Here is a 10,496-nt window from a genome sequence, read left to right as displayed (position 1 = left end):
ATGTGCATCTACTGAAACGTATCTGCCTTGGACGTGGGTTTAAGAATGCATCAGAGGGAAAGTACGGTCCCAGTTTGCAAAGACTAACGTGAAGGGAGCTGGGTAGAAATGTTGTTTGCTGGCTTTGGAAGCACCTTCTAGAGCTGCACCAGTTCTATGATAAACTGGGGGGAGAAGGGGGGGAGCGAAGCAAAGCGAAAAATACCCAATCCCTTCCTTTGATCTAATTGCGGGGGGTGAGGGGGTGGGCACACACCAAGATGCTCCAGGAACCCCCGGGCTTTCGGTTCCGATTTTCATTCTAGGTGAGCGGGGTTTTACAGAGCCCTGGCTGCGCGCAACCCCTTTAGTGATCCACGCGTGGGGAGCCGCACGGGGTGAGGGGGGGGGGGGACAGCGCGGGGGCTGGGGAGCGACCGCCGCCCCCCTGCGCGGCCACCGGTGTCCCCGCGGCCCCGCCACCCCCTGCGCCCGGTGTCCCCCTCCGCGGGAGCGGTCCCGCCGCGGAGAGCCCCCCCTTCCCCCAGCACCTGCGGGCACCGGCAGCAGCCGCCCCGCGGGTGGGCTCGGTCGCCCCGCGGGTGGGCTCCGTCGCCCGCAGCGTGTCCCTGCCCCGGCGCGCAGCCCCAGGCGGGGCGGGGCGGGCCGCGGCTGCGGTATCCCGGGGTGCCCGGGGGGGGGGGAGGCGGGGGCGCGGAGGAGAAGGGATCCTCTTCTTGACGTCAAGCGACCATCCTCTAATGCTCGCCCGTTCGTATCCGGGTCCCCGGGCGGCTCCCCCGGGCCGCGCTCGGCCGCGCTCGGCCGCGCAGTGAGGCGGAGGCGGGCAGGGCCGGGCCGGGCAGGGCCGGGCAGGGCGGGGCGGCCGCCCGGAGGTGGCCGGCGGCGGCGGGGCGGCGGCGGCGGGGCGGCGAGCGCAGCATGCCCGCCGCCTCAGACGCGCCAGCCTCCTGCCGCCGCTGCCCATGGAGATCGCGCTGGTGACTCTGGAGAACGGCGGCGCCACGGCCATCGCGGGCGGCGAGGATGCCGCGGCCGGCGGCAGCGCCCGGGCCCGGCGCCGGGGCAACGTGCTCCACATCGCCGGCTCCGCCGCCGCGCCGCGGCTGAGCGACGGCAAAGAGGGATCCCCCCCGCCGCCAGCGCCGCCGCCGCCGCCGCCGCCGCCTCCGCCGGCGGGCGAGGAGCGGGAGCGGCCCCCGCCGGCCCCCCGGGGAGGCGGCGGGAGGCCCCACCCGCCGCCCCGCGCCCCGCGCCCCGCCGCGGCGGCCGAGATGGGTCCCCCGGAGGAAGGGGGGCACCGGCGGGGCATGGCCATGGCGGCGGCGGGTGAGGAGGAGGAGGAGGAGGAGGCGGCGGCGGCGGCGGGCAGCCCGGGCGCCATGCACCACCAGCGGGTGCTGATCAACATCTCGGGGCTGCGCTTCGAGACCCAGCTGGGCACCCTCAACCAGTTCCCCGACACGCTGCTGGGGGACCCCGACAAGCGCATGCGGTACTTCGACCCGCTGCGCAACGAGTACTTCTTCGACCGCAACCGGCCCAGCTTCGACGGGATCCTCTACTTCTACCAGTCCGGGGGCAAGCTCCGCCGGCCCGTCAACGTCTCCATCGACGTCTTCGCCGACGAGATCCGCTTCTACCAACTGGGCGAGGAGGCCATGGAGCGCTTCCGGGAGGACGAGGGCTTCATCAAAGAGGAGGAGAAGCCCCTGCCCCGCAATGAGTTCCAGCGCCAGGTCTGGCTCATCTTTGAGTACCCCGAGAGCTCCAGCTCGGCCCGGGCCATCGCTATCGTCTCCGTGCTGGTCATCCTCATCTCCATCATCACCTTCTGCCTGGAGACCCTCCCAGAATTCAGGGACGAGAGGGAGATGCCCGTGCCCCTGCCTCCACAAAGTGGAGGTTTGAATGGCACGGCCGGGGACTCCCCACCCATGCAGCCACCCAGCAGCCTCTCTGACCCCTTCTTCATCATCGAGACCACCTGCGTGATCTGGTTCACCTTTGAGCTCCTCGTGCGCTTCTTTGCCTGCCCCAGCAAGCCCGAGTTCTCCCGCAACATCATGAACATCATTGACATTGTGGCCATCATCCCCTACTTCATCACCCTGGGCACCGAGCTGGCCCATGAGCAGCAGCAGCCCGGGGCTGGTAGTAGCAATGGGGGCGGGGGCCAGCAGCAAGCCATGTCCCTGGCCATCCTCAGAGTCATCCGCCTGGTCAGGGTCTTCAGGATCTTCAAGCTCTCCAGGCACTCCAAGGGGCTGCAGATCTTGGGACAGACTTTGAAAGCCAGCATGAGGGAGCTGGGCCTCCTCATCTTCTTCCTCTTCATCGGCGTGATCCTCTTCTCCAGTGCTGTCTACTTTGCTGAGGCTGATGACCCTGAGTCTCATTTCTCCAGCATCCCTGATGCTTTCTGGTGGGCGGTGGTGACCATGACCACTGTGGGCTATGGGGATATGCGACCTGTCACCGTGGGGGGCAAGATTGTGGGTTCCTTGTGTGCCATCGCGGGTGTGCTCACCATCGCCCTGCCCGTCCCTGTCATCGTGTCCAACTTCAACTACTTCTACCACCGAGAGACTGATCATGAAGAGCAAGCTATCCTCAAAGATGAACACAGTAGTGCTCAGGGCAGCGCAGCGGGGGGAGATGCGAAGAGAAGATCCAGTAGAAACTCTCTGAACAAATCTGTTGTGCACTTGGAAAACAGTGAGGGGTTCAACAATGGCACCAGCTCCTTAGAGAAAACCAATATCAAAGCGAAAAGTAACGTAGATCTCAGAAAATCCCTTTATGCTCTCTGTCTGGACACCAATAGGGAAACAGACCTGTAAGGAGAGGAGAGAGTTAGAGTTCGGAGGTGCAGAAGGATTTGCTGGTGTCAGAAACTTGCTACTATAATTATTCTTTTGGTACCAATTAGTTTTTTTAAATCAGGCTATATTTTATAAATTGATCAGTGTCTTGAGCAGTCCTCCAGGAATACATGTTTTTATGTTCTTTTTCCATGACACAAAGGGTCACCTATTTTTAAAATAGACTAAGAATAAGCTACGCTCCATGATGCAGGAGCCGGTAAATTATGACAGTGCAAAATCTAAGTTGTAGAAACTTATTTTAGCAAACGGTGGTTGGTTTTAAATGGGTCATTTGTAACCAGTTGCTCCAAGTTTAGTGTTAAGGAATTGGGGGATGTGTGTGTGGAGAATGAATGGACTGGGGGGGAGGGAGGTTGAGGTTTTTTGTACTGTAGTTTCAAACTGAAATTATTCCAGTATATTTTATATCTGTATAACTGTATTTATGGTTGAAAGGGGATTTCTTATTCCTGTGAAATACGACATTGTTAAAGCACTAGGAACATTAGCAGATCAGCACTTTCCACTTGTGATCAGTACAGATCTGGTTATCTAGTATGTGAAGTGAATTTGGTGCTTTTAACCCTATAGCAGAAAACTTTTATTGTCATTGATATGTTAGTTTCTTGTGAGCCTTAAATTATTAAATATTGTAGATATACTTCTTTATAAATAATTTTATTAATTACCTTACTGTTTCAGAATTTCTAAATAATTCAGTCCTGTGCTTACTGTCCCCACTCAAAAAAATGTATGTGCAGCTTTTTTTTTTTTTTTGGTAGTTTTACAGTTTTTTACCTTTGTTATATTTTTGAGACCGAAAGAAAAAAAATTCTTGTCTGCTGTTACTGGTTTCAGTCCAAGTGCACAACAGATCAAAAACACGAGGGAGTGGACAGATATAACAAGAAAGTAGAATACGAGTGCAATATCTGCAAAACTGTTTTCATTGTACACTCCAGAGTGCTTTGGCATGTGTATCAGGTCACGTTTATGTATCCATACCGTTTGTGTACACAGTTCACCGTTTTTAATTATCATAGACTGGAAACGGACGGCACTTAAAAGAGTCTAATGTGGCATGCCGTGCTACTTAAATAACCATTGCGTGGCTTATATCTCGGACTCAGACGGAAGGCATCACCTTTCATCAAAACACATCCTTGTTTTATTTCCAAACAAAACCTTTTCAGTGCTGTGGATTTTACAGTTAAAATGTTGTTGAAAGACGAATGACACATTATCTTCATCGTGATAACACAGCACTGTACAGCTTGCTAGTGAAGACTGACACAAAGTTGCTTCTTTAACTCAAAGAGCTGTGTTATCATTTTCCTTGCAAGGGACGTCTCTGTTTTTCCCTCAACCTTCTGTTTTATTGCTGAAGGATGTTTCATGCCTTTACCACGTACAGTGGCACAGCAAGACTAGCAGAAAGAGAAGTCTTGATTGTCAACGCTCAAGGTTTGTTTCTAACAGATTTTCTAATACAGCTAAGCAAATACTAGATCAGGATGACAATTTATGCAAGTACCTCAGATAGATGTACCGTGATAAATTTAAATCAGCTTTGCAAAACAGCGTTTTGACATTCCCTCGTCCAGATGCAAATTCTGCTTACCTGTCCCTTACCATGCCATTTAATGATAATGACCAAATGCATGATATTTTTCCTTCCTATTCAGTAAAACAGGCTTAGTGAGTGCCAAGCAAATAGTGTTTCTCATGTTTAGTATAAAGAACTGTTACACAGAGCTCAGCCCAAAACCCAGGGGTGAGGGGGAAGGAGGTTGAATCTGATAGTAGAGATCAGGATCTTTCACGTTCATTTTAGACGTTGGTTTCTTGGTTGGTTTGCTTATATATTTAGATGGGGAATCATGCTGTAATACGCTGAGAAACTGTCTGCAGTAAGACTGACAGAAAAAGTGCCCAGTCCAGCTCCACTCCAGACTCATGCAGATCTCCTGTTTGCTTTAGTGGGAGTTTTTGCATCAAGGTGAAGTGCAGAATTAGCCCTTTGGTGAGCCTGAATCTAAAGTGAAACAAGTGATATAATTGCCTGTTGCACATGCTGAGATCTCAGTGATGGACTTAGGGAAGCTTTTTGCTCAGGCAGGTAGTTCGATATACTTTTTGGTGTTTAAATCCATCTGACTCACCTGAATAAGTACCAAACAATTCAGTGAGTCTTTCAGGATCAAGTTTTGGTTCTGTCTTCCTCCAACTGCTACCCCCACTTTCCCAGCCACTTTTGTCTTCCATGGTTTGCTCTTCCAGTTGCGTATTGTGCTGAATTAGACTGTCAGCTCCTCAGAGCAGGGGCAATGTGGATATACAGTCCCTTGTTTGACAGTGGAACCCTGCCAGGGCTTCTGGATATTAATGGTCTGAACTACATAACAGTAATTACTGCAATTAGTGGAGTAATACCAGTGTAAAACTGATGTAGGTGAAAGCAGATCAGGGCTATGGGGAGTGGGTTGAGCTGATTTTAAAAGCCTATTGCTGATGGAAAGGGAAGGCCTTGTATTCCTCCTTCCTTTTTAGTTGGCTTCCTCCCATTGTGTGCCCTTTTGTTGCTTACCCTGGACTGGTTCTGTCCTTGTGCAAGTACATGTGTAAGTGCTACCTTGTCTTCCAGGAGCTGCTTGAGCTCACTAATCTGGCAGAAAATCCAGTTCAACAACAACAAAGTAGATCTTTTTCTGTCAAATTAGTGAGTTGTAAAGCAAGCGAGTGCCGGAGCTAGTGCACGGAAGGGATGGGGAAGGTCAGTGGTGCGAGGAAGTGAGGAAGCAGGGAGGAGTGAAATCCTCACCCTTCAGTGGCAGTGGCATTATCACGACTGCTTGTTGAACTCAACTTCATGTTTGCCGAGAGATACCACAGGACTTGGGCTTGCAAGGTGCTGGGGGCCTTTAACTTCCCACTGGAGCCAGTTTGCAAAATGCAGCTCTGGATTCCAGCGTATGTGCCCTGCTGTAACTGAGGGCAGAACTTGCCCCAGCCAAGATCAAGCTCTGTGAGAGCAAAATACCGCGATTGCACAGGGTTCTATGCAAGCTTGTCAAATCATTCCTCGACCTTCAGTTTGAACATGCTGCCTTTTTCCGTAATAAACCAACAGAACTTTCCAATAAAAAGAAAAACAGTTATTCTCAAAATATGGTTGAAAATATTTGTTTGGCTTGGCTTTCTAAACAGTTGTCAAGCACAGTTCAGGCAAACTCAGCTTTTGACACCTTCTTTACAAGGATGCATAATTTCTATTGGCTTATAAGGCAGTAAAGGATTTGCTTTCTAATGAGAGAGGTTGCTGCCAGACACTGAGTAATACGACCAGAAACATGGTTAGAGCACAGTTCAGCAAAGCACTTAGCATGGTCTCGGCTTTAAGCACGTGCTTAAGTAAAGCATTGTTCAGCAGGTATTTTAGATGCCCTGATCTTTGAGATTGTCACTTAAAGATGAACTACACATCCTGCTGAAACCTTAGAGCCATCATTTCCTATTGGACTTTGGTACGTGCTGCATGTTGTGAGTCTGAAAATAAGTGGTGCTGCAGGACACCAGATTCTTACTACGGAGACTATTCCTGCAGCTGCTACTCATCAGAGCAGTCCACTTGCAAGCTGAGTACCAGGATTGTCTGCGTGAAGAATTGCAACTTTGGCCAGAATGAGAGTGTAATTGCACTTTCCAGCAGTGAGAACCTGCTTTTGCTGTAATTGGTTGCGGTATCAAGAAGCTTCATTGAGTTCAGTAGGCAGCAAGTATCTGTGTCTGGGATACAAACAGTGCAGAAGCCTCATAACACGCCAATCCAAATTTCTGTGGCAAAAGAATATGAGAGAAAGAACCAAATCACTCTGAGAAAGCTGCTGTAAATGTGAGACAGGAAGAGAGTTTAGGCTATGTATGCCAATTCTAGGCTCATTACAAGAAGGAAATCTGTCCAAACTGTTATTGATCTTATGTTAGCTGACCTGGAATGAAAAGCAAGCTGAATAAAACCTCTTTGGAATATTAAAAGCCACAGGATATCACAGCTTAATGAATAGCAAATCATTACAAACGTAACAAAACCCAAACCCAACCAACTAGGAGCTACACCACGGAAGATTTCTCACCCCACACATGCCTGTATGCCATAGTTATTAATGGCTTGTCATTTTGTGCGGGACAGTATGTACTGAAATGCATTACCCTTCCATTCTTCCATTTTGGGGATGCTGAAGTGAATATTCTTTTTGGTTCACCAGTAACGTTAAGTCTAGTTTGCTTAGCCTGGCCCCAAGGGGACTCTACATTCCCATTTTACTTTTCCATCATTCTAAAAAATGATAAAACAGGAACTAGCAGTTATATAACACCATTCATCTCCTAGCACTTTATGAACAATAGTACAATGATCTTCTATAGACAAACATCGTAAAGAAAAGGCTGTGGAAGGGAAGAATGAGCCTTTCAAAGGGGGAGAGGGCTAGGATAGGCACAAAAATGAACAGGCATGGCTGGCCTGGGACGGACATCTAAAATGTAAGATCTCAGGGAGAGAGGGAAGGGAGGAGAGGGTTATTCACCCTGTGGTCTCTTTTCTGGTCTCTTACATGGCTCTTGGTGGCTCTGCAGGCAAGGGCTCTGTGTCAGCATCTGTGACCCATCTTGGGATCACTGAACACAGAGGGAGAGTTAATGCTGCTTTGAGCAGCACGAACAAATCCCTCTTTTGTGTGCTCTTTTTATTTGGGCTCTGTAAGGAGAAAATGGCACTTCTGCTGTCTCTTCCCTGGCCTCTTGTGCTGCGAACACAGCCGTTCTGGTGGTGGTGGTGATGGGGGCTGTGGATTCACAGCGCACTGAGCACTGCTCTGGAGTAGCTTCCGTTCTCCACACGCTGCCGTTCACCTCTCATTAGGTAACAAGCAAATATCAGTGCACTTTCAGTCTCACAGAAGATACATAGGTACGCAAAAAGCTTTACTCTTCTGAAAAGTTAACAGTGAAGCTAGTTCCGAGGTAAAACAGGGAGACCATTTAGCAGCGCGCAGCAACGCCACTTAGCCATGGTGAGGAATGTGGCTACCTAGCTGAGATTTGTTCAGGTCATTTGGCAAAAATGTCATGACCAGTAGTGAAATTTGACAAGGCCCTGCAGGTAGATTGCTGCTATGAATAGGGAATAATGAAAGGAGGGCTTTAAAGACCTAATCAAGACTTTGGCCTTGCTACTTGGGCAGTGATGGGATCATTATGTTGTATGGCAGTCAGTGTGTTGGAGAGACCTCGCTAATAATGAGGTTGATCCTGTTCAGGACAGAAGGGCTGGAAGGAAACTGTGAGATAAAGCTTTAACAGCACCTGCCTGCCTTTGGTGCTGCTTTAGCCTGTCATTGCATGACCACCAGTTTCATTAACCTCCCTCTGTAGGCTAACTTAGCTACGAATGTTTAAAAAATTAAATAGAAAAGGTCTTTATAATAATATAGACTATAACCCATCAAAATCGTTGTTTCAAAATCATTCTGCCAAGGCTTATGTTATATTCAGCACCACAAAAATTTTTAGAACGTGCCATTTACTGTGTTTGTAGCTTTTGCAAGGTTTCGTTTTTGGTTGTTTTTTTTTTTTTTTTTTTTTTTTTTCCACTTTCTTGCTGTATGCATTAACTGCTCCTCAGTTCTCCTTGTTAGCTTGTTAAATTTCTTGGCTTAATTTGGAACCTAAGGGTGCTGGCACTCTTCAGTGAACCTGAGTCATGCTGTCAGACATCAGTGTGTCAACTCATAATGGGAACGAACACAGAAATTCTCCAGTAACTACTGTGGGTCCACTGGCCAGAACATCCCCTATATTTGTGTGATGAAATATTGTGAAAAATCTGGGTGTTGTATCATTAAAATAATACGAAATAAGAAGTTTTATCTCAATTGGAATAGGAAAAAAGTAAAGCTTATATGACTACAGAATTAATAGGAATTAGAAATTTCCAAGATAAATAACTTGTTTAAAGAAAAAGAACAGCATTCATATACGATTAGTGTAGATATATTGCAGTGCTTTCTCACTTCTGTAATCTAGTAATGTAGTGTCCTTATTTGGTATTTTTTGATTCCCAGGTATCTATACTGTATTTTTACCAGGGCTGAAAAAGTCACAACCAGAGACAGACCCAGAGCTCTTGTGACCCAGTGCCTTGAAGATGGCTTGTTTACCCAGAAGCATTTTTTTTTATTTTTTCAATAATACCAATTGATGCAATAAAAGCTCATTTCTCTCTTCATAAGTACTGCAAGTAAGCATGTTTGTATAGTTAGCATAGGTTGGCTGAAGTCTGCACTCTAAAATCCCACTCCAGAACGCAATGAACAGGTAGTCCAATTTAGGACTAGCTTTGCATCACCGGCGTTGGAGCTTTCTTTAAAAACTTTCTGCTAGGGACAGATACCTGAATTTTGTTCCCGTTGATGCCTGGGTGAATCCAAAATAGGGCTGTTAAAATCCAGTGGCTCTGACTGCAATCTTGTTTCCATTGCTCTAAAGGAGATGCAACATCCTTTGTTTTCAGTGAATTTGTCCGTATTTGACTTGGTGTGACATGAAAATGAGGTTACCCTTTCCAATGGAACAATGTTACTTTGAATTGTCAGCAAATTGACCCGATTTCTAGAAATTACCCGATCCAACAGTAAAATTAATAACTTTTCTAGCTGGCAACAAAGTGTTTCCATTAGAGCATGGGCTTCCCAGCACACATAGTCTATGCGATTGCTGCAGCATTAATAATTTTCCAGACAGAATTTAGAATTTACCAAAAGTAATCTGCAGACTCTCTTCTGTATTAGTAATTCACTTGTGTTCACTGTCATCAGGAGGATGTTTCCAAAGAAATCAGTGTAGCATGTCACACTTGTCTAACATGCAGAAGACAAAAAAGAAGGATCTATCTCATTTCTGTGTTTCAGCTACAGTGTGCCATGGAGACTGTCATTTGTGATCTTGTGGGAAACAGCTTTTAAGCAACCAGGGATAACTGCATTTTTTTTAAAACATTCTGTCTTGGTTTTCTCTGTAGTTTATGTTACCCATTGCAGTCCTTCTCACATGAGTAATGATAGACTCAGGGTTCCCCAGTCATCACTGATATTATCTGAGAAGATGCAGATCCAAGATGAAGAGTTGCTTCTGAAAATAGAGGTGGAATGCATTTTTGCCTTCTCTTCCAACTCCAGTTGTTTTGTTCTTGGAATATCCTGGCTCGTACCCTTTGGATTAATACCTCACTGCTCACTTCCTCCCTTCACTTTTATCGCACAGGATATTTGATGGTGATAGCAGTCATTACTGCAAAGCAGTAAGTGGCAGAGCTGTCCTGCTGCTGTATGCAGTAGATGTGATTAGTGCTGGGCATTCTACAGCTGCCTCCCTTCCGTTTCTGATGGATGTATTGCAAGATGTGTTTGTGTTAAGGTTGACATAGGAAAGCATGGTGCTAGAGAAGCCACCTTGGCTGGAAATCCATAATAATTCCTCTCAGGACAGTGGTACTTCTACCTTTCAGCAGTTTTCTGACAAAGCCGGTTTGGAGATAAATGTTGTTGAAATACACGGTCTCTTCTGTCAGAT

General features: G+C 47.8%; 1 protein-coding gene across 3 annotated transcripts in view; it reads left to right on the top strand.

Annotated features, from left to right (window-relative positions):
• The first annotated feature begins 915 nt into the window (after positions 1-915).
• LOC141923952 (potassium voltage-gated channel subfamily A member 1-like) overlaps positions 916-10,496 on the top strand; it is a 31,534-nt gene continuing 21,953 nt past the window's right edge. For all 3 annotated transcript variants that reach the window (XM_074825703.1, XM_074825704.1, XM_074825705.1), the window contains exon 1: positions 916-4,331. In XM_074825703.1, coding sequence (XP_074681804.1) covers positions 966-2,843 — 1,878 coding nt within the window. In that variant the 5' untranslated portion in view covers positions 916-965 and the 3' untranslated portion in view covers positions 2,844-4,331. The remainder of the gene's footprint in view (positions 4,332-10,496) is intronic.

The sequence above is a fragment of the Strix aluco genome, chromosome 5, assembly GCF_031877795.1.
Source record: "Strix aluco isolate bStrAlu1 chromosome 5, bStrAlu1.hap1, whole genome shotgun sequence".
Taxonomy (NCBI): Eukaryota; Metazoa; Chordata; class Aves; order Strigiformes; family Strigidae; genus Strix; species Strix aluco.
This window is presented reverse-complemented; position numbering and strand designations above follow the sequence as displayed.